The 24,254-nt window shown below is 51.0% G+C and overlaps 1 protein-coding gene across 1 annotated transcript; it reads left to right on the forward strand.

Moving 5' to 3' along the window:
- Positions 1–8,821: 8,821 nt before the first annotated feature.
- On the forward strand, positions 8,822–23,451 carry LOC102451259 (uncharacterized). Its single transcript, XM_089770909.1, has 4 exons — positions 8,822–9,923; positions 13,445–13,645; positions 17,905–18,105; positions 19,719–23,451. Exons 1-4 carry the CDS (start codon positions 9,770–9,772, stop codon positions 21,833–21,835), a joined length of 2,673 nt encoding a protein of 890 aa, XP_089627035.1. The 5' UTR covers positions 8,822–9,769; the 3' UTR covers positions 21,836–23,451.
- Positions 23,452–24,254: the final 803 nt, after the last annotated feature.

Raw genomic sequence — 24,254 nt, forward strand, 5'->3', positions numbered from 1 at the left:
TCTACATTGGCAGGATGCTTTTACGGAAAAGCACTTTTTCCAGTAAAGCGTCCGTGCCAATGTAGACGCGCTTTTCCACAAAAAAGCCCCGATCGCCATTTTCACGATCGGGGATTTTTTGCGGAAAAGAAATCTGTGCTGTCTACACTGGCCCTTTTCCAGAACAGTTTTCCAGAAAAGGCCTTTTGCCCGAATGGGAGCAGCATAGTTTTTCCGGAAAAGCACTGATGATTTTACAGTAGATCGTCAGTGCTTTTCTGGAAATTCAAGCGGCCAGTGTAGACAGCTGGCAAGTTATTCCGGAAAAGCGGCTGATTTTCCGGAATAAGTGGCCAGTGTAGACACAGCCCCAGGGTTTGCCTTAGTTGGGACTTGTCCCGAGGTGAAGGTGCCTGGCTCAGTTCCTGTACAGTGTCATCAGGCACCGACCTCCGCCCTCCCATCCAGACAGCACCCAGGAACTTCACCTCATGAGAGGTTCCCTGGCACTTATCTGGGGGTAAAGCTAACCCAAGATTTTCTAAGGCAGTCTTTACTAAATCCACAGCCTGCTGCACTTCTTCAGCAGTATCCCCTCCTATCACAATGTCATCTATATATTGCAGCATTTGGATACTAGGTGGCATGGTTAAACCATCTAGGACCTTTGACAGTGCCCCATGGCAAATAGTGGGCGAATGCTTGAACCCTTGGGGCATACATGTGAAAGTGTATTGGACACCCTTCCATGTAAAAACAAATCTGTTCTGGTCTGCAGGCTGTAAAGGGACCATGAAAAACATGTCCTTTATATCTAGCACGGCTAGCCATTGCTTGTTCCAAGTCTGTATGGTATTTACAATGCTTGCTATGTTGGGGACTGCTGTTGTTAGGGGCCCTATGTTACACTTTAATTTTCTGTAATCAATTGTAAGCCTCCATTTACCATTAGGTTTCTTTACCGGCCATTCTGGGGAGTTGTATGGGGAGTGAGTGCGAATTAAAACTCCCCGGCTGTGTCTAGACTGGCAAGTTTTTCCGCAAAATCATCTGCTTTTGCAGAAAAACATGCCAGCTGTCTACACTGGCTGCTTTAATTTCCGCAAAAGCACTGACGATCTCATGTAAGATTGTCAGTGCTTTTGTGGAAATACTATGCTGCTCCCGTTCAGGCAAAAGTCTTTTTCCGAAAAACTTTTGCGCAAAAGGGCCAGTGTAGACAGCAGAGATTTGTTTTCCGCAAAAAAGCCCCCATCGCGAAAATGGTGATTGGGGCTTTTTTGCAGAAAAGCGTGTCTAGATTGGCCACGGACACTTTTCTGGAAAAAGTGCTTTTGCGGAAAAGTGTCCTGCCAATCTAGACGCACTTTTCCGAAAATGCTTTTAACGGAAAACTTTTCCGTTAAAAGCATTTCTGGAAAATCATGCCAGTCTAGACATAGCCCCCGTGTTTCCAGATCTTTAATTAGCTCAGTGACAGGCGCTATAGCTTCAGCTGGGACATTGTATTGTTTTACATGAGTCACAGCTGATGGTGGGAGAGCAGGAGCTTGGGCTAGTAACCTGACACTATAGAGGGGAACTTTCCCTTCCTCCAGGATTGCTGTGCTGGGTTTGCAGCCGGCTCCGAATGCCCACCTTTTCCCACCAATGATTCCTTCCTTGCCCTTTAGGATGTCCATGCCCAGTGTATTGGCATTCCCAAGTATCAATTCATGTTTCCTGGGCTGCTGGTAGGGGTTTAAAGGGATATCCAGCTTTACTTTGACCAGCGGGTAAGACACAATAGTGCCGTTCACTCCTGTGACCAAAACCTGCTTTCGGCCAGAAGGTGGAGGTCCGAAAAAGTTTTCTCTTTTAATCATGGATAATTGGGCTCCAGTGTCTACCAAGAAAGAGACAGCAGTCTTATCATTAACTGTTACTAAGATCCGGGGGTCGTTGCTAGGATTTTCCCTCTCTGCCTGCTCAAGTTTATTTATACAGAGAGAGATCCCACTCCCGCCTGTCAGTTTCCCTGGTTAGTTTCAATTAGCGGCAGCAGCTCATGTAATTGCTGCCTTAGCTGTGCGTGTGGAGGTTCGGAGCTGAAGCAGGGAGCACTAGGAGTGACTGCTGCTTTCTCCTGCTCAACCCCCTTCGAGGCAGCCAGAAGCTTTAGCTTATCGGTTGCCAGCCCATGTAATAGATCTCAGGTGAACCCTAGATCCAAGCACCGTTTCCACAATTTAGTCCTAAATTCCCTCTCCTGTGGTGTTACTTCATGTCTAGGCTTAAAACCTTCCTGCTTGCTCTTGCTCCTTTTAAGTTCTGCATCTTAACTTTAACCTGCGGTGCCTCAGTTTCCCCAAATTCTTGGCGATCTCACAGCATAAAATCAAATAAGTTCTGATAGGTCAGGTGGTGGTTCTGAGCATGATTTCTTCTGGCTAGCGCTATAGCCTTATAGGATCCGGGAGCCCCTTTTAGCACTGGTCTTAAATCTCCTGTTACTACCTGTTGTTCCCAAGGGTTCTCTTCCTGCCTCCTATTCTGGGGACCCCCTTGATAAAGCATAGCTATTATAGCAACAGTTTGTAGGGCTCCTTTAAGTTCATCCCCATTAATCCATGGGATGCTAGTGGGTTCACCTCTATCAGTGTGGTGAATTCCCCGAGCCCATCTATAGGCAAAGGTCCATATAAACTTTGGACCCTCCTGATTCCTGGGGCTAAGGAATATTCCTGCACCCAGATTTACCCTGCCACACTCCCAGGAGGACAGTTGGATACAGCCAGCTCCTGTATCCCATATCCTAGCCAGCCACTCTATCACGCCTTCCCCAGGTCTCTTGGCAAATTCATCCTTTTTCCTCCTCAACTCTGCAGGCTCATAACTGCGAGTAATAATTCGGGTAGGTCGGGGTTCTGTCCTTTTGCCAATGGAGGGGTTATCTTCATCCACCTCACCCTCTTCCTTCTCAGTTAAATCCATTTGGTATGTGATGATGGGTCTCATATGGACAGGGGGATTCCCTAACTCAGGGGAGGTGGGACACTCATCATCGGAGGAGTCCCAGATGTCTCCATCCCAATCCTCCGGATCTACCCAGAGAGCAGCCTCTACTTTGGCTTGATTAATTTTTCGGGGCTTGCTCTCTAATCTCGCTCTCCTTTCTGCTCCCTCCCTTTTTATTATTGGAGCAAGACATTGTTCTAATTGGTGCACATCATTGCTTAGCAAGTGCGCCCAGATGTCTAGGTTCATCCCTTTCCTTCTGTACCCTTTCACGCTCCAGTTCCAATTTTAAATGGCTTTTACATGCTGTCTGCAGGGCACCTTTAAATAGCCAAATACATGCTCCTTTCCCCTTTTCATTTTACAAGCTGTTCTCCAGTTACAGAACTGCAACCACAGTTCCTCAGGATTTCCCCACTCCTCCTCTAACATTTCTTTATCCCATTTAAGGTCAGCCCAACCTTCCTGGGTGAAACTCTTTTCTACCTTGCTAGAATCAGTGACTGGCTTCATGCTGCTGTATTTTGAACCGATATCACAAATCCTGCCGACTACGCCAATTCTGTCAGCCGGTGGTCAGGGCAGTGAGTGGTTGGTGTGTATGTGTGTGTGTGTGTTAGTCATACAGCTGAGACTTCAACTGCTGAGACCAGAGTCCCTTCGCAGCGGGCAACCTGGAGAAGATTGACGGGCACCCCAAGAAGTTTACAGGGAGAGCTTATTACACCTCAGATTTTTACTGTTAGGATACATGATCCCTTCGAAGCGGGCAGCCTGGGGAGGCTGAGAGATGCCCCAACGACTCTGTCATCTGGAAGCGACACAATCCAAATGCCAAGCTCACTGTATCTGTCCCTTATGACCGGCTGGAGTTCTTTTGTTTGTGTTCGGTTCGGGTACAGCAGCACGGGTTCAAGTCAGAAACTTGACACGCACTGGCTTATTTGTAGGAGAAAGAAGAAAGAAAATAAAGAAAACTTGGTTCAATATATAAAGTGACTGAGGACACCAACTTATTTTCACTTTAATTTAGGCAGCGGTCCGAAAGCAAACCGCGGCGATTTGATTGACAGGAAAATGATTTCTTGGGGCTTTAAAAATGGCCGCCCAATTTATGAATGAAGCAAAATGGCTGCTGCACCTTTGATTGACAAGCTAATGATTTTCCTGCAGTCTGATTGGATAATTGCTGACCGCAGGTTTACAATGAAACAAAATGGCCACTGGGAGTGCTTCCATTAAGGAGGAAGTTTTCTTAAGTGTGATTGACAGCCTAACAAGATACTGGAGTTTACATAGAAGGGAATGGCCGTTCTAACAGAAGTTAAGTGTATATTGCAGTTTACAGATAGATACAAAGACTCCCTGCGGTTTGATTGACAAGTTAATTGGGTTCCACAGTTTATAGCTAAGTGACCTTACCAAAGGCAGTTTTACAGTAGAGATGAAGCAGTTTGACTTAAGAAACTATAATAAAGTAACTAAACTTATAACATAGTAACAATTAAAGTGTACACATAAAGAAACACATTGCAGGTATAATTCTCACCCCTGCATTCCAGACTTGGCGTGGCCAGCGTCTTTCTCTCAATCCCTCGGGAAGAAGTAGGGCGAGGTTGGGCATCCCACGGACCTGGGGAGACAATCAATACCTGCCAGCAGGTGTAGGTGATTGTAGATCAAATGGGGTGGGCTACTATACCCCTCTTTACACCCCTTGGGTCACGTAGGCTTCTTCCTGGTCTCAAGTGGCCAATTTAGGAAAAATGGCTTTGAACACCAAATTTCCCACGAAGGGTGCAAAGCATAATTCACACCTGGGAAAGTGCGGACAATGGGCACCTCTGGTATGTGATGGGTGAAGATTCCTCTCCTGGGACAGTGCGGGCATGTCAATTACTGGTACTAGCCATCAGGGCAGCAGGAGGCCCCGGGTCATCAGGTAGCCCATTTACTGTCTGGTTTCTGTTTATAGTAGAGTCAGGGACAGGCAGCACACCTGTGTTCCCAGGGCATCAAAGGCTGACTGCCCTTCTCTTGCTCTCTGGGGGAGGGGAGGGACAAGATGGGGATCATGTCTGGCTACAGCCCCCTGGCCCCAGGAGAGGGGTTCCTAGGCTGAGCTCAGCACCTGTCTACTGCAGCATGAGTCACCAACTCCATGAGAGCCAGGACTTAGGTCACACACTCTATGGGGGTCTCCCATTGGCTGGCTCTGGCTCGCATACTGGCATGTGTGGGGCCCATTCCGGGGGGGCGTCTCTCCCCTTTCCCTACCCAGGGAGCCCATGGGCCCAGCTCAGGGTGGGTGGGTCCCAGTGCGTCCTGTGACTGGGCAGGCGCTGGTCAGTGAGGTGCCTGGGGATCGGTCTCAGCCCCTCAGGGCTGGTGTATGTGGCCCCCAGGCCTTTCTTCTCGGCTGTGCACGGGGGTTTATTTCCCTTCTGCAGCCACTGGGGAGCCCGGCACCGGCGCGACTCTGGCGCAGACATAGCAAGGGGAAGGTGGGCGGGGACGTGACTGAAATAAGAGCAGCGGGCAGGGGGCTGAGCTGTGGGGCCTGCACAGACACTTTGTGCTGCGGGGGTGTCAGTGGGTCTAGCCCTGGCAACGGGGTGGGTCGGTGTGAGGAGCAAGGGGAGATTTTCTGGCCAAAAGCCTGTTGGGAAGGGATTTGTTAGCCCGTCCAGTGCTGTGACATGGCTCCCCGTGATGGTCAGTGTGTGGTGTGCATTGCATGGCCGCTCACCACAGACATGCAGGGCCATTGTGATGCTGCCTCCTCCTCCTCCCTCCAGGTGCCAGCTCCTGCCCAGGCCCCAGACCTCCCTGGACACTGGCACATGCCAGCCGGCAGCCAGTTGGCTCCCTGGGGTGTCCATGTGGTTAAAACAGGCCTTGGACTGGCAGAGACAGGGCTGGGAAATACTCTGGGAAATACTGGGGGGTGGCTGCCGGTGCTGACCCCTGGGACTGGCTGTGCCTGTGGCGCTGGGCGAGGGTTCAGTGTTTCTCAGGGGCTGGTCGAGGGTTTGTTGTGACACCGGGAGCAGCCCAAGGCCAGGAGAAGGGCAGAGCCAAGTGTGAGACCCTGGTCTGTCCAGGGGACGGGGGAGGGGGCATCTCCTGCCTGGCACAGGGAGCTCCAGACACCAGACAAGCCACTGTGGAGCATAAGACTCTGTTAGCTGCTCCCCTCCTCTGCCTGCCCTTGAAGAGGAGCTGGGCCCCAAACCCTCTTATCAGTGTGAGCTCTGGGGGAGGGAAGGATGAGCCAGGGCAGGAAGAACTTTCTCTCTCCCAGGCTTAGACAGGGGGGTGGGGCAGGGAGGGAGGGGGATGGTGGAGGGGAGGGTTTGGCACAAACTGAGGAATCTGCAGCTGGTGGGCTGGTGCTACAGGACACACTGAGCTGGTTCACCAGAGGCGCCTCTATTCCCTGGGCCAGGCAGGAGTGCACCATGTGCGTGTGCGTGTTTCTGGCTGCTGCGTTTGCTGTGTGAGTAACTCTCCTTCCCTTCTCTGGGCCAGTAAATTGCTGGTGACGGTGCCATAGGACTGGCTGCAGGTGCTGGGTTTGCTTTCAGCCAGGAGGTGCCAGTGAGTTGGGGCAAACGCTCCTTTGGGTTGGGCAGAAACCAGAGTGTTGGGGGGCTTGGGGAGGGAGCAGGCTATCTGTCACTCAGGCTGTCCTGCTAGGACAGGGGCAAGGTTTCCTCAAATTTTTTCCATATATGTGTGGAATAAATGTTGTTCTATGCACTCTGGCAGGTGCAGATGTGCACCACTCAAACCCAGGCAGCTGGCTGTGGGGACTCTGCTAATCAGCTGGGCAGCACCTGAATTGCTCCTGAGTGGCTGCCCAAGCGCTCAGCTTACAGGAAACACTGGTGGGGGGCCCATAAGCAGCCCCAGCCCATGTCCACACCCCCAGCCAGAGCACGTGGAAAGTCTGAGGCTCCCCTCCACTGCCCTTGTGGTTCTTACCCCCTTCACGTCACAGTAAGAGCTGGCTGGGCAGTGGTAGTATCCATGGATCCTACATCTGTCCTGGGCAGAGCCAGGGGCAGCTTTTGAGCCTCCCCCTCCCCCCTGCTGCCAGGGGAATTGTCCTGTGATGGCCCCAGCTGCATTGGCACCCCAGGGCTTCTCCTGTCTGGGCAAGGCTCCAGCTTCTGGACAGGGTGGGGGGGCAGAGCCCAGGGGGAATGGGGAGGGGCAGGGGGAACTGGGGAGAAAGAGGCCAGGCCAGACCTGTCCACATTCAACAGCGGGAGGGACCCTTGGCCTCCTGTTCTGAGGCTCCGAGGGGGATGGGCAAAGGCAGAGGTTGATCATTGTGACAGGCGTATCCCGTATCCATCGGAACATTGCACCCCTGCCCTACGGGCTGGTGACCAATGTGGGGGGTGGGGCAGAGTGGGGCAGCAGCACATGGGGCTGGGAATGGGAATGTCCCAGCCACCAGGACCACCCAGACCTGGAGGAAAAGCTGGAGAGAGGCAGGAGGGGAAACTGACAGACCCCTCCCCTATTCCAGCCTGTGTCCCTGGGCCAGTCGGAGGGGAGAGGGGCCGCACTGGGGTGGGACGGTCCCGGCTCCCAGCGCACTGCCAGGGGCTGCGGGGCCGGGAACAGGAGAAGCAGCAAAGATGGGACAGGTGTGATACCAGCCCCCAGCAGCAACAGGCCGGCAGAGAATCATGGGGGGGGCGGTTGCTATTGGGAGGGTGGCGGTTCCTACAGCCGGGGGGGGGGGGGTCAATCTGACTCCACAGGAACCCAGAGGAGCTGGAGCCATCACCCCGCAGCTCCATGGCCTGCGGGGGGGAGCAGCCCGGCAGCCAGGGACAGGCATGGGGCAGAGCCCAGGAGCTGGGCGGAGCAGCCAGGGACTTGCCGGGAAGAGGGTGCGAGGCCAGGAAGCTCCTGGTCTGACATAAGCGCTGGTGCTGGACTCATAGCAGAGTCACTGACCTTCTGCGCATGCGCGATCTCATCGGGCCCCACCATTCGGTACCGCCTGTCACTCCCGGCCCGCAGCAGCATCTGACTCCGCGAGCGAGCAGAGGGAGGCAGCGAACTTTGCTGCGGTCACTGCGCATGCGCCGCGCGCCCTCAGGCAGTCCTTGGTGCCCTTATTCACGGCGCTGCTTCGGGAGAGCGGGGAGCAGAGCGAGGTGGGCGGGGCCGGGTAGTTAATGCTGGGGGGGCCCTGGGAGCGGGGCTCTGCGTGGCTGGGGGAGCGGGGCTGTTTGTTTGTTTCCCTCCGCGGCACCTCATTGGCTCCCAGGCGCTCCCGCTGCTCCTGGTAGCTGGGAGAGCCCTGCGCCACGCATGCACGAGTTTCGCCTATAGCTGCCGGGGGCCTTGCTCTTGACCCGCCTCCTCCTGTGTCTGTGGAGCGGCCCCTGCTGGGTGCGTGGCTGCGCCTTTGTTCCAGCGGGGGGAGAAGGGTTGTGGGGCAGGGCCTCAGTGGGGGGGGAGGTTGTAGGAGGGGCTCACACAGGCGGGGGGGGGAGTTGGCCAGGTGGAGTGCGGGGGGGCTGCAGCTCGGCTTGTGGGAGTTGGGGAAGGGGCACAGCTGGGCTGGGGTCAGGGCTGTGACCCACCTTCCTGTGCTGTCTGTGGGGGGCTGCTCCGGCCGGGCAGAGGACTCAGGCCGCTCACTGCTGCCTCTCTGTGGCTGAATGTTGCACGTTCCGTGCAGGGCCCATTGGCCCGTCTGTCTCTGGCTGTCGGTGCTTCCAGACGCTCACGCTCGACACAAGCCGAGAGGCGAAGATTGTGGCCGAGTTTCAGCAGCTGCAGCAGTTCCTGGAGGAACAAGAGCGACTCCTGCTGGCCCAGCTGGAGAAGCTGAACGAGCAGATTGGGAGACTCCAGACTGACGCTGACGGGAAACTCTCCGCACAGATTTCCCATCTCAGCGAGCGGATCAGTGAGCTGAAGGGGAAGTGTCAGAAGCCAGGGAGTGAATTCCTGCAGGTGAGACTGAGGGAGAAACATCCCAGCTCCCCATGCAAAGAAGAGAGGCTCCTGAATAACAAGTGCTGGAGTCCAGCCATCAGATCTGGGTGTAACTCGGTGTGTGCATTGCTGCCATGCGAGTGACTGTTGTGCTTTGCAGAGTCACAGGCACAGACCTATTAGTATCTATGGCCCTGGGGCCAGGTCAGGGCGTCTCTTCCCCATATTTGCAAATTGCCTTCCCTGTGTGTGTCCAGTGCAGCTGAGATTCTTTTCTGTCTCTTTTCTGTAGGACGTAAGAAACAGCTTGAACAGGTAGGTGGCTCGCACTCCTGTCACACTGCACAGCGGAGGGAAAGAGCTCGGAGCTGATGTTGGCACCACATCTCCCCAGGTCCCCAACAGCACCACATCTCCCCAACAGCCAGATGTTGGATAGAAATGTCTCTGACTCAGTTAATTCTGAGGGTCTAACCCTTGCACAGCAGACTCTGGAATTCCCCATTCAGGGGCACAGTCTGACTTCAGATATTTCCTAGAGCTGTCACCTCCCTGGAGAATGATGGCCCCATCGTGATGCTCTCCTTAGAGACACTGAGCAAACAGACACAACTGCTTGTAAATAGAGCCAGGGGTTTGCAAACTCTAAGCCTCCCGTTGGTGTCAAGGGATCAGAATAGGTAAAGTTAATGTCATGGCAACGTCTTTCCCTAGCGCAGCTCTAGGTTATGACAAGAGGTGGTAAGTGACTGAGAGAAACCAGGTGAGGGGATGAGGAGGGAAAAGTAAATCTCACTTTCAGTTTGTGTCTCTTTGGGCGGGGATGAGGCTGCAGAGATGTTGGCTCCATTGCTGGCAGGTGCCCAAGCGAGAGAGGACACAGAAAGTTTCACCTCCCTTATCTCTTCCTCCACCAGACACTCTGCCCTCTGCACTGGAGAGAGCAAGAGGAAAATCCCTGGGAGCTTTCAGACAAGGTGAGTTTGCAGGTGGAGATTCTTTAAATGATGAGAAAACTCCAGTGAAAACATCTTCATAGGATTGTCATTGAAGTTACCAACCAGACCCAGTGACCACGGTGCTCACAGCCCTAAATCTCACCCACTGATCAGAGAGGAGCCACAGGGGCACTGCATAGGGACCTGCAGACACTTTGAGAATCACTGATCTACGGGGTGTGATGCTATAGGGGTGACGTTAAAGCACACAACGGACGGCACCTTCAGGCTCGGATTTCACTGCTTGGTCAGTTTCAATATGGGGTTGGTTTCAAACAGTAAATAGGATGAAAGGCTGAGAGCTCACTGGCTTCCATGGTATCAGTTTGTTCATGACGAGAAACTGCTAGATCCCCAAGGGCTCTTCGGTCTAGTGCAGGCCTGGGCAAAATACAACCTATGGGCCGGATCTAGCTCGCCAGGCCATCGGATCTGGCCCACTGATGCTTGGCGAACCATGGGCTTCTTCTGTGCTTCCCACTTCCCACCTGCAAGCCACTAAAAGCGAAGGTGAGCCTGGAGAGGAAGTGTGAAGGCGGCAGGCAATGCTTCCACTCCCAGGACAATCTCATTGGCTGGTTTCTGTCCAGAAAGGAAGCATCGTGCCCCCTGCTCTCCAGCTCATAGTTATTCACACACCCACATGGCCCCGCAGCCTTTGCAAGGATTGGGCAGGCTACCTGCCTGCCTCAGAGAGGTGCTTGGCTGCTGGTTGGGAGTCACTCAGGTAAGTCTCCTGGTTAAAGCTTGCCTCTGGCACCCCAACCTCTCTCTTCCTCTCCTAATTCTCTGCCCTCCCCACTCCTGCCCCCCATTCCACATACCCAAACTCTTTGTTCTCTTCCTGCATTCAAGTATGCAAGAAGCTCTTCATTGTCAGAAACCCTCAACCCCTTATTTGTCCACTCAGCCACTTCTCTAAATTAACTTTTCTTTAAATATCTCATGAGTAGTTGGCTAATCCAGTGCTCCAATTCACACCAGCTTCCTTCACCCAAACTCCTTCCCAGACCCCTCTTTCCCCCCTGCATCCCAAACCATCACATAAAACTCCCTTCTTCTTCCGGTGTCCAGCCCATACGCTGTATTTCCTGCTTAATGTCTTGGAAGAGTGCAGCTCTCAACCACTTTCCAAAATCTTGGAGTTCTCCCCTCCCCTCCCCCGCCATCAAAATGAATTGCCCACCCCTGGTCTAGTGGATACAGTTCAGTGAGAGCCAATAACTGAAAGCTGCAGCTGGAAAATTTCAGGCTAGAGAAAAGGCACAACTATTTGATGGGTAAGAGGATTAGCTGCTGAAACAAATGAGCAAAGAACTGGTGGGTTCTCCATCTCTTGATGTCTTCATATCAATACTGGGTGACTTTCTAGAAAACATGCTGTAGGGGAACAGAGCTTTGTGCCTGGGTAGCTGGGCTAAGTGTAATGGCTTGTGCCACAAAGGGGACAGATTGCATGACTAAGGATAGTTTCTGATGCCATGAATTCATGAATTTTAAGGTCTTATCCTGCAAATACTCAGTACACGTGTTTAATAATATGCATCTGAATACTGGTTATGATAGAATGTAGGAAAGGAGTTAAGGAGAGTCCCAGCTGTTGGGCTAACCGAGGGTACGTCTATACTACAGCACTAATTCGAACTAACTTAGTTCGAATTAGTTAATTTGAACTAAGCTAATTTGAACTAACGCATCTAGAACTAAAAACTAGTTCGAATTAGCGTTTTGCTAATTCGAATAGCATGTCCACATTAAGTGGACCCTGAACCGGGCTTAAGGATGGCCGGAAGCAGTGCCGGCAGGGCATCAGAGGAGGACTTAGAGCGTGGAGATGCTGTCTCAGGCTAGCCGAGGGCTGCGCTTAAAGGGTCCTGACCCCCACCCCGGACAGACAGTTCTCAGGGGTGCCCCACTTGCAAAGCAGTCCTGGCTTGGAGTGCCCGGAGTACCCACACTGGGCACATCACAGCACTCAGCCATCAGCCCGGCTGCACTTGCCGCAGGCTGCCATCTGGGGAGAGGGGGCAATTGGGGGGCTGCAGGAGAGCTTCCACCCCCAGAAGCCCACAGAGCCAGCCCAGTCCTCCCCATCGGGGGCTCGTACCCCATTCCTCCCTCACCTCCTTCCACTTACCCTTCCCTAGCCCCTTTTCTTGATATACAAAATAAAGGACAATTGTGTCCAAAAATGGAATCTGTCTTTATTGAACAAAACTGGGGGAGACTGGGAAAAGGAGGTGGGAGAGGGGAAGAGAGAGGCTGGGAGAAGGGAGGGCAACTACACTGATCAGGGATTGGGAACAGGTCCCATATGAAGAGAGGCTAAAGAGACTGGGACTTTTCAGCTTAGAAAAGAGGAGACGGAGGGGGGACAGGATAGAGGTCTCTAAAAGCAGGAGTTGGATGGAGAGGGTGCATACAGAAAAGTTCTTCATTAGTTCCCATAAAGAAGGACTAGAGGACACCAAAGGAAAGGAATGGGTAGCAGGCTTCAAACTAGTAACAGAAAGTTGTTCTTCACAAAGCAAAGAGTCAACCTGTGGAACTCCTTGCTGCAGGAGGCTGTGAGGGCTAGAACTGGAACAGAGTTTAAAGGGACGTGAGATCAAATCATGGAGGTTGGGTCCATGGAGTGCTATTAGCCAGGGGGTAGGAGTGGTGTTCCTGGCCAAGGTTTGTGGAAGGCTGGAGAGGGATGGCACGAGACAAATGGCTTGGTCACTGTCTTCGGTCCATCCCCTCCAGGGTTCCTAGGGTTGGCCGCTGTTGGCAGACAGGCTACTGGGCTAGATGGACCTTTGGTCTGACCCAGGATGGCCATTGTAAGCTCAGGGCTCAGGGTCGGGGGTCTCAGTGGACCCCCTTGATTCTCTTGCACACCTGCTCCTGGGTGGCCAGGCTGGCAGCTCTCCTGCCCTAGCCGGCCACTTTCCTGTGCCTAGTGTGAAGATCGTGGATGAGGTCCATGATGTCTGCACTAGCCCAGGCGGGTGCCCGCCTCTTGCGGTCCCGGGCAAGCTCCCGGGAGCTGCCAGCCTGGTCCCGGGAAGAGGGGGAGGGCTGGGGGGCATCGGGTGGCTGGCTTGATCCGTGCCAGGGGCAGGGTCTGCTGGCTGGGTGCTGGCAGGCTTGCACCTGGCACGGGCACCGTAGCCAGCCCGTGCCCCTTTAAGGGGTCCGGGGCCGGGAGGGGGGCAGACGAGTTTCCCTGGTGTTGGCCAGAGCAGCCACCAGGGAAAGCTGGGGAGGGCTAGCCTCCCACTAGTTCGAATTAAGGGGCTACACACCCCTTAATTCGAACTAGCTAGTTCGAACTAGGCTTAATTCTCGTAAAATGAGGTTTTCCTAGTTTGAACTAAGCGCTCCGTTAGTTCGAATTAAATTCGAACTAACGGAGTGCTAGTGTAGCGCCTATGAAAGTTAGTTCAAACTAACGTCCATTAGTTCGAACTAACTTTGTAGTGTAGACATACCCCGATTCTCCTTCTCCCCGACAGGCTGCAGAACACCAATGTCTGACTCCAGCTCAGCCCCTGGCCTGCAGAGCCAGGGACAGGAAATGGCTGTGGCAGAGCTGGTGAACTTCAAGGAGGTGGCTGTGTATTTCTCTGAGGAGGAATGGGCTCTGCTGGACCCGGGCCAGAGAGCCCTCTACAGGGATGTGATGCGGGAGAATTACGAGGCTGTGAGCTGGCTGGGTGAGGATTCCTGTCCCCTTGTGTAACAAAAGCTGGATGGGATCTGGAACAGCAGGATTGGGTTTGGTTCAGGGTCCCTCATTGCCCGAACCCCCAATATCAGCAGTATCTGCCCCAGTAATCCTGGCTCTTGTGTGAGAGGAGATTCAGTGACATAATAGTGGTGCTGCTCTTCCCACAGCCAAGGTCTCGTGGTTCCAGCCACCTTGCCCATGTTGTGCTTTTGCCGGAGTGTCAGTGGAAGGGCCCAGGCAGGAATGGCAGGTATCAGAGTTGTGTGACTGTGTGCAGCTACTCTTAATGTCTGCAGGGTCCCCTTGTGCTTGTGCTGCAGAGGGGACAGACTGCATGACTAAGGATAGCTTCTGATGCCATGAATTCATGAATTTTAAGGTCTTATCCTGCAAACACTCAGCACACGTGTTTAATAATATGCATCTGAATACTCATATTAACTTCACTTCCTCTCTGTTGTGGAGAGAGTTTATAAAGTCTGTGTCAGATGAGAGTACCAAAGTTTGGGCTGCAAATCAATGCATGAAGACTAAGGATTATAAATACAGCAGCCCAAATTCAATTAAACCTATGTCCATGTTCAGGCAGATGAATATGTGGCTTGTTAGCAGCAACATTAGGTGCTGAGAACTGAATCCCATTGTTGCAGGCAGGGTAATGTAACTGAAGCCAGATATTGAGAAAAATTAATCTGGCTTTCCGATCTAACTCATGTGTGGTGTTTATGGAATATCTAGACTCAGCGTTTGCCCAAAACTGCAGAGTCCAGCATGTGTGTCACCAGCAACAGAGCCTGGGCAGAATTGGGGTGTGGAAAAGATTAAAGCCCTGTTTGAAATGTCTCCAATTCCCCTTCTCCCCCTGTGTCAGCCGAGGGTCTGGGCAGTGTGTGTGTGTGTGTGTGTGTGTGTGTGTGTGTGTGTGTGTTACACCCGAGTCTTCAACTGCTGGGACATAAGGCCCCATCGCAGTGGGCAGTCTAGGAGAGACTGACAGGTGCCCTGAGGAGTTTAACGTCCGTGTCTTAGTCCGCTAGGATCGGGATCCATTCGCGGAGGGCAGCCAACAGGCTGATAGACACCCTAGAGTTTATAGGAAGAGCTTATTACATCTCAGATTTTAACTACTAGGATACAGGATCCCTTCGCAGCGGGCAGCCTAGGGAAGACTGAGAGATGCCCCTACAGATCTGTCCTCTGGAAGCGACATGATCCAAATTCCCCAGCTCTTCCTATATCTGTCCCTTATGACTGGCTGAAGTTCTTTTAAATTGTGCTTGGTTCTATTACAGCAACTGAGGGAGTCAGGTTACAGCTTTAACAGTTACGGGTTTATTAAAGAAGCTTATAAACCATATGGTTACAATGGCTATTGCTCTATTTCTTAACTGCTAGCAAATACAGTTCTTATGGTTACACAGGAAGAAGGAAGATAGAAAATAGAAATAATGGTACCAAGTGACAGCTTAATCTTTAAAGAGCTCTATTCTATGCATGCACTAAAACAAAAGGACACATTCGGGTACAATTTTTTCCCCCTTCTGCATCACTCGGTCCCAGTGTGTCAGGCCAGGATCGGTCCCTCAATTCCTCGGAAACACGAAATACGAGGTGGGCGTCTCCGTGGACCTCGGGAGGTCAATCACCTAACCCGACCAGCAGATAGATGGTAGATTGATGCTCAAAGTGAGTGTGCTGCTGGACCCATCTTTATACCCATGGGGTCACGTATTTCTCTTTCTTATCTGTGATGCCAAATGGTGCTGGTCCATCTTTGTGACACCAGTTCTTACAAGGGAGTTGTGAACTAAATTTGCACTTGTAAGACTTACTTACTTACTGCCCGTTATGCCAATGGCGCATAGGGCAGCAACAAAGTCCTTCCACTTCTGTCGGTCACAGGCCAAAGCGCCTATTGTTCCCCAAGTGTGATGATGGTCTTTTAATTCTTGTTCTACCGTTTGGCGCCAGGTTGTTTTTGGTCTTCCTCTCTTTCTCTTCCCATCTGGTTTCCAGTGGAGTGCAATTTTCGTAATAGATCCGTCTTCTCTTCGTAACATATGACCTATCCATCACCAGCGTCTTTTCATAATTATAGTGGCCATATCTTCTTGTTTACACAGAGACAATAGGTCTTTGTTGGAAATTTTATTTGGCCAAAATATCCTGATTATTCTTCTAAGATTCTTGGTATGGAATGTAGACAATTTAGTAAGGTCTCGTTGTATCATGCGCCAACATTGTGCTCCATAGAGAAGCACTGGAAGAACACAGCTGCTGTATAGTTTCATATTGGTGCACACGCTATACTTTGAGGATTTCCAGATGTTATTCATACTGATAAAGGCATTTTGTGCTTTACTCAGTCTATTTTGAATGTCTTGCTTACTTCCACCATCTGGGGTGATGATACTACCCAAAGCTGAACTATGCTGGCTGGAGCTTTGTGCTCCTGGTAGGCTTTTCCATGCCAGACAGGTCGAAGGGTAGAGATAAGACAAAGTGTGGTCCCTGGTCCTCCAGGTTGGGGGTTTGGCACAGGGCTAACCACCCTGTCCTAGGAAACATTTGGGGTTACGGAAACAGCACTTGTAAGAGAGAGAACTAAATTGGGAGAACTGGGCATTCTTTTCTCAGTGGGAGATTCCTCTCCCAGGGACGACTGTGTGTGATCATATCAATATAGGTGTCAGCCAGGGAAGTTCTTGCAGCCTCGAGGTCAGTTTATTGCCTTAATTGTTCTTTCTCATATCTATGTTTTCAGCTTACCCAGGGTCAGATGAGCCGGCATATCCTGGCCTCGCATTGAGGCTTCAAAGGCTATGCTGATTTTATTGCTTCTCTCTGCCCTGCATTCTCCAGGCACCTCAGAGGGGCAAACGATGGATGTGACGGGGGGGGGGCCTGTCTGGCTACATTCCACCCCCTGATATGACACACCAGTCCCGGGAATGCAAGACGGTGGTGTGCCAGCACCTCTTGCCCACCTTGCAGGAATCTAAAAGTACCCGATGGCCTGATTAGAGGGCTTGGGGTCGAGGAATTGGCTGGGATCTTTTCCCAGCGCTGTATATCGAATGTGCGCAGAGGAAATGGCTGCATTAACCAAGCATCTTACAACACACAATATTATACAAAAGGCAATTACTACAATCAAAATAATCCAAACAGTGGTTATGATAGAATGTAGGAAAGGAGTTAAGGAGAGTCCCAGTTGTTGGGCTAATCAACTTAGCCATGAGATTTCTCCATTTTTACCTACAGCATGTAACACTTTAACTGCATCTTTTATGGCAGACACATCCTGTTCAATCTGCCCTGAATGATTTACATAGCAACAGCAAGACTGATTAATTACAGCACAAACTCCTCCTTGTTGAGCCAAAATTGCATCTAATGCTATCCTGTTTTGCAGGGCAAAGCAGGCCAATGATTGGATCGGCTCGTTGAGCAGGCCTAGGGCATCTGCAATGTGGTTGAAAGCTATTTCTAGTTGCCCTAACACATTTACTATGGCTTGTTCAAGTTCAGCTACACTAAGGCAGAAATGCACGGGCAAATCGATGAAAACCTGTGGGGCGTCTCACAAAAGGGTAAATAGTAAATTTCCTCTTGGATGGATGCAGGAAGCTTCCAAGGTTTGTAAAACCTGGAGCTGTAATGTGTGGGTGTACCGTTAATCCTCCAGGCACAGCATGTCCTAGGGAACACCGTCCTGTCCAACCCACTGGCAGGTATTTCTAAGCCTTTACCCCACAGATGAAAAATAGACCAGGTTCTTTGTTAAGGATAGGGGAATATGGTCCCTTATACCACCCCCTTCCCATGGGCCTTTCTTTAGGGGCATGGCACAATAGCTGTTATTAATGATGAAGCACTGGAGAGCAAACAACAGATCCTGTAGGATCTGATCGGGTCGAAAAAGGTCTGCCCTAGCACATTGGCCATGTAACAGGCTATTGTTATATACCAGTGTGGGGTTGTAGATGTGTCTGGTGCTGGGAACTATAAAGAGGGAATTATTGTACCAGGCACTGCTGTCTGGATACTGACTAAACTTTAAGGAGACAATAGAGGCATTACTAATGCCAAACAAAGGTCAGTGACCAAGGGAGACATTGATAATATTCCCCCAGCAATTTAATGTCTCCTGGTGGGTATAATTATTTTGGTGTGAGTAAATTTTGGTGTGGAAAGGATTAAAGCCCTTTTTGAAATGTCTCCGATACTCCTTCTCCCCGACAGGCTGCAGAACACCAATGTCTGACTCCAGCTCAGCCCCTGGCCTGCAGAGGCGGGGACAGGAAATGGCCGTGGCAGAGCCGGTGAGCTTCAAGGAGGTGGCTGTGTATTTCTCTGAGGAGGAATGGGCTCTGCTGGACCCGGGCCAGAGAGCCCTCCACAGGGATGTGATGCGGGAGAATTACGAGGCTGTGAGCTGGCTGGGTGAGGATTCCTGTCCTCTTGTGTAAAAGAAGCTGGGTGGGTTCTGGAGCAGCTGGGTTGGGTTTGGTTCAGGGTCCCTCATTGCCCAAACCCCCAATATCAGCAGTATCTGCCCCAGTAATCCTGGTTCCTGTGTGAGAGGTGCTTCAGTGACATAATAGCAGTGCTGCTCTTCCCACAGCCAAGGTCTCATTGTGGTTCCAGCCATCTAGCCCATGTTGTGCCTTCGCCGGAGTTTCAGTGGAAGGGCCCAGGCAGGAACGGCAGGGACCAGAGTTGTGGGGCTGGTTGCAGCTGCTCTTAGTGTCTGCAGGGTCCTCTTGTGGTATTGTTCTGAGCCCCTGGAAGGAAGGCGCCAACTCAGAGTCCTTCATGCCTCTGGCAGATTCTGTGCAAGCCAGAGAGGCACCAAATGGCAGGCCTGATTGGCCACAAGAGGAGGGCTGCTGTTGCTGTCAGAGCAGAACCAAGGCTGCGGAAGGGGAGCTGAGCTGCAGGAGCATCTACAAGCAGCAGAGAAGCAGCTCATCCTGCCTCCACCTTGGCTGGCCACAGGAAAAGGCCGGCACAGCCCTGGCGGTCTTCAGGACTGACAGTTGTTGTGGGAAGCTGACAGGGCCCGCCATGGCACAGTCAGTCATGATCAGGAGTGTGGACCATAGTCAGGACCTGAAGTGGCCAGCCAACGTTTCATTTTCCTGATCAGACAATTCCCCTGCCTCCTTCTGGCTCAAGTGGAGCATCTGAGCCCAAGAGCAGGGAAAGTCCAGCCCCCAGCCAAGAGCTTTGTGGACAGAGCCCATAGGGCTCTAGAGCTCTGCTGGATCCTTTCCCTCCCAGCCCTAGAGACCTGACATGTGTCAGCTCAAATATGAGTCCTGGCTAGAGGCGTCTGTCAGTTCTGAAAGTCTTAGAGCTCTCTCCTTATGAGCAGTGTGTTCCTGTCCTGCCTAAGTATGCAACAGGCCCTAAGGGACACTGAGTTGTATCCTGTAGAGTGCAGCAGAGTGCTCAGTTCCCCATGGGAGTCAGCTGGGCTATTCCCAACATGGTAGTGATGCAGGGGGAGGATGGAATTAGTGTGTCCTGGGATCTTGTAGCAGCCAGAGACCAGTCTCTGGAAGGTGGGGAAGGAGCCTCTCTGGGTAGGAGACTCAGATCCTGGCTTTGAAGCAGGAATGGCACAGACCTTAATGAACAAAATCAGCACTTGATTAATTGCTCCCCGAATAGGATTTCCAGTCTTCAAAGCTCATGTGCTCTCCTGGGCAGAGCGAAGGGAAGAGCTGCAGATCCCGGATCTTCAAGGCTGTGAGGAAGGGGAGGAAGGGGAGAAATCAGCTAAACTGACTCAAACCAATTTCTGTGTTTGCAGCAGATGTTGGTTGTGTGTTTTCATCAAGTCTGACTGGCCCTTCAGCCTGTCTTCAATTCTAGTCTGAGAAAACTGGGTGGGGAATGAGTTATGGGGGTGCAGAGTGAACTCAGCTCATGATTATTGTGTCTTTCCAGCCATTCTTTGGGTTTGTCCCCCATTTTCTATTCACTATTCACAACTTTATTTCAGCAGAGCATAGGGAATGACTCCTGTGTGGTTTCTCTCTCTATCCCAGCAGGTGATGGGATGCTGAATGAGAACAGTGAGAGGAGACTTCAGGAGGAAGGACCTGAGCAAATGACTCCATGTGGGGTGTTAGTGGGAAGGTCTGAAGGGCATGTTTCTCAGAATCCTGAGGAAGGAGAGACTTTTGAGAGTCAGCGTAGTCTACAAAGGCAGCAGGGAAACCATCCACGAGCACGACAGGATAAATCCAGTCACAGGAGCAGAAGGTTGAAAACAAACAAACAAACTGTTCAAAAGAAAATACCCCATCAACATTCACCTTGTCCTTGCAGTGACTGTGCAACTCTTATTAAACATGAAAGAGCCCAAACAGGAGAGAAACCCTTCAGCTGCTCTGACTGTGGGAAAAGCTTCCGTCAGAGGTCACGCCTTGTTATCCATAGGAGAGTTCACACGGGAGAGAAACCCTTCAGCTGCTCTGACTGTGGGAAAAGCTTCAGTCACAAGTCACACCTTGTTATCCATAAGAGAGACCACACAGGGGAGAAACCGTTCAGCTGCTCTGACTGTGGGAAAAGATTAAATCACCAGTCAGAGCTTGTTAGACATAGAAGAGTTCACACGGGTGAGAAACCCTTCAGCTGCTCTGACTGTGGGAAAAGCTTCAGTTACAAGTCACACCTTGTTATCCATAAGAGAGCCCACACAGGAGAGAAACCCTTCAGCTGCTCTGACTGTGGGAAAAGATTAAATCACCAGTCAGAGCTTGTTAGACATAGAAGAGTTCACACAGGGGAGAAACCCTTCAGCTGCTCTGAATGTGGGAAAAGCTTCAGTCGGAGGTCACACCTTGTTATCCATAGGAGAGTTCACACGGGAGAGAAACCCTTCAGCTGCTCTGACTGTGGAAAAAGCTTCAGTCACAAGTCACAGCTTGTTATCCATAAGAGAGATCACACAGGGGAGAAACTCTTCAGCTGCTCTGATTGTGGGAAAAGCTTCAGTCTCAAGTCACACCTTGTTAGACATAGGAGAGTCCACACAGGAGAGAAACCCTTCAGCTGCTCTGACTGTGGGAAAAGCTTCAGTCGGCAGTCATACCTTGTTACCCATAGGAGAGCCCATACAGGAGAGAAACCCTTCAGCTGCTCTGACTGTGGGAAAAGCTTCAGTCGGCAGTCATATCTTGTTAGACATAAGAGAGACCACACAGGGGAGAAACCTTTCAGCTGCTCTGACTGTGGGAAAAGATTAAATCACCGGTCAGAGCTTGTTAGACATAGAAGAGTTCACACGGGGGAGAAACCCTTCAGCTGCTCTGACTGTGGGAAAAGCTTCAGTCTCAAGTCACACCTTGTTAGACATAGGAGAGTCCACACAGGAGAGAAACCCTTCAGCTGCTCTGACTGTGCGAAAAGCTTCAGTCAGCAGTCATACCTTGTTACCCATAGGAGAGCCCACACAGGAGAGAAACCCTTCAGCTGCTCTGACTGTGGGAAAAGCTTCAGTCTCAAGTCACACCTTGTTAGACATAAGAGAGACCACATAGGAGAGAAACCCTTCAGCTGCTCTGACTGTGGGAAAAGATTAAATCACCAGTCAGAGCTTGTTAGACATAGAAGAATTCACACAGGGGAGAAACCCTTCACCTGCTCTGACTGTGGGAAAAGCTTCAGTCTCAAGTCACACCTTGTTAGACATAGGAGAGTCCACACAGGAGAGAAACCCTTCAGCTGCTCTGACTGTGGGAAAAGCTTCAGTCTCAAGTCACACCTTGTTAGACATAGGAGAGTCCACACAGGAGAGAAACCTTTCAGTTGCTCTGACTGTGGGAAAAGCTTCAGTTGGCAGTCATACCTTGTTACCCATAGGAGAGCCCACACAGGAGAGAAACCCTTCAGCTGCTCTGACTGTGGGAAGAGCTTCAGTCAGAGTTCACACCTTGTTAGCCATAGGAGAGTCCACACAGGAGAGGAATCCTTCACCTGCTCTGACTTTGGGAAAAAATTCAATGACAGGTCACAGCTTGTTATCCATAGGAGAGTTCACACAGGAAAGAAACCCTTCAGCTGCTCTGACTGTGGGAAAAGGTTCAGTCGGACCTCAACCCTTGTTAGACATAGGAAAACCCATATGGAAGAAGCTATTCACCTGCTCTCACAGTAGGAAATGCTGCAGTCAGAGGTCACACCTTGTTGTCCATGAGAACTCTCACAGGAGAGAAATCCTTTAACTGCTCTGACTTTGGGAAATGCTATAGTGAGAGTTCAAGCCTTGTTGCATATAGTTGAATCCACATCAGTGAAAAACCTTATAGTGGTGGTGAGCAAAATTTTTCTCTGTTGACAGAATCCAGCCTGCCTAAGGCTTTGATCCTGTCCACAAGGCAGTGCCAGGCCCCACCTCCAAATGAAGATGTACTGAGGGGGAAGGAGTTTAGCCCCACCCACTCTTCATGCTTTGTAACCACTAGAGAGGAGGCAGTGCTAGGCTGAGTCTTTGCTACACAACCTGAGGCTGGCACTAGAGGCACTGCTGCCACTGCACTGCTGGCCTCCAGGGCCACATGGCCATGTCAGGGGTGCCTCTGGGGCTGGTCCTGGGCCGCATGGCTGCAACAGCTACACCTCTAGCCCTGGAGTGAATGGGTGCAGTAGTGCTGCCTCTGGTGTCTGGGGCTGGTCCTAGTCTGTGTGGCTGCTGCTGCAGCAGTAGAGCCTCCCTCCGGGGTGTCCAGGACAGTGTGACTGGAGATGTTGCTGCAAGGGGGCCCAAAGCCAGGTAATATTTGCTGTCCTTCCCAGACACTCCCTCCCAATCACCTCAATTCCCTTTCCCCCAGCAGCCAGCACCCCCAACTTGCACTGACACCCTCCTTTTTTCTTGCACCCTCTCTCCTGGCCACACACTGCACCTTCCCCCAGGCCAGAATCCTGCCTGTTTCTGCATCCCAGACCCTTCTTCAAGACCCCAACCCTTTCTTGAGGCCCCTGTCACGTTATTGGATTTTAAGGTGAGCATAATCACCTTAAGATCATTTCTGTGCTCATGGGAAACTGTTTGCCCCAAATTTGGTACAGAGTGAGCCATGCGAGGTGTCAAATGCAAGCTGATATTTTGCTGATTCTATGTGTGGTATTCATGCACTTGTTTGGAGTTTGTTTGGGGAGTTATGACTATGGGCTCTGCTGATGCTGTGTATGGACTGCCTGTCATGAGGAAGGAATGTCCAATGAGAGACTATGCTAATCAGTATGGCTCCAAGGACAATGGTTCTCAAGGTGGCCAGTACACACCTGAGGAATGTGTGTGGAAAGCTGCAAAGCAGCCAGGGCACAATGGCTGCTGGCATATGAAACAGGTCACTTGACCATGTGACTAGCTCTAGCTTGGGAGACACCAGAAATGAATATCAAATGCCATGAGGGGGGCTCCATCTTGTCTTCAGTCTTGCTACTTATCCCGGATGCAGCTTTGCTAAGGACAGAGACAGGGGAAGGATTGATGACCCATCCTGACATATGATGTACCCCAAAGACTTATGCTAGCAGTTTGTAACATCTCTGCTAAGATCCTGCATCAAGAACTTGCTGATTGATGTATACAATGTATTCTCCTTAACAGCCTTACTCTCAACCTTTTCTTTCTTTTATTAATAAACCTTTAGATTCTAAAGGATTGGTCCACTGTGATCTGGTGGGTAAGATCTAAAGTATAAATTGACCAGGGATTCATGGCTGGTTCTTTGGAACTGGGTGGATCTGTTCTGGGTTGGAGAGATTGGGCTGTATAACCCCTCACCTGTGTGTAAGCCCAGGGCTGATTGTGGCATAGGAAGAGCTGGGGTATTGGAGGGGTTTTGCTCATGAGGCTTCCTGCAGGCTGGATTGGCAGCTGAAGTGCTCAGTGTGACTGGTTTGTTGCCTATTTTGGAAAGGTCTCCAGTCAAGGGCTTTCAGCAGTCCTGGTTTTGAGCAATTTGCCCTTAGTGGATTCCCTCAGTGGTGCTCAGGCCTGGCCCTCCCAGCTAATCACAGCCCTGCCCTCTGCAAACCTTCTGTAGAGTACTGTTGCTAATGGAAACTCACTGTTAATTACATAATTAGTCAAGCCATTTTGATAGGGCTGCATCTGGGCAGTTGCATTTAAATTATTAGAGATTAAACCTTTTAACTTTCTCATGTTAGTTGATCAAACTTTATTTTAAATCAAGTAAAATATTTCTGTCCAATACATACTGTGGAGGTAGGCCTCACTAGCCTGGCCAAAGACTGAACCATACGCAGTGCATCCTGCGTCAGAAGCGAGCTTCCTAAGCAAGTTGAGGAAGAAACCACAATGCTGTTAAACAAACAAACAAAAAAATCGCACTGCTTGCAATTTGTTATTGGGTCAAGCAGAGATTACCATTTAAGGATGAAGTGCCTTACTTCCTCTTTTCTCTGTAAATTTCCACTGTGACTTTGTAAGAAGGTATAAATATCTCAGGCATTTGAGTGTGAGGAAGGGGCTTGTATTGGTAAGGTGTGACTCCTTGCTATCTGTGACAAAAACCCCCTGCCCCCAGCTGGGTTATTAATTTGGT

The sequence above is a fragment of the Pelodiscus sinensis genome, chromosome 19 (genome assembly GCF_052426305.1).
Source record: "Pelodiscus sinensis isolate ZL-2025 chromosome 19, ASM5242630v1, whole genome shotgun sequence".
In the NCBI taxonomy this organism is placed as follows: Eukaryota; Metazoa; Chordata; order Testudines; family Trionychidae; genus Pelodiscus; species Pelodiscus sinensis.

Coding starts and splice junctions, on each gene's coding strand:
- LOC102451259 (XM_089770909.1), top strand. CDS start 9,770: ATGAGGCTGCAGAGATGTTGGCTCCATTGCTGGCAGGTGCCCAAGCGA. Junction 13,646..17,904: donor CGAGGCTGTGAGCTGGCTGG/GTGAGGATTCCT, acceptor TCTCCCCGACAG/GCTGCAGAACACCAATGTCT. Junction 18,106..19,718: donor CGAGGCTGTGAGCTGGCTGG/GTGAGGATTCCT, acceptor TCTCTATCCCAG/CAGGTGATGGGATGCTGAAT.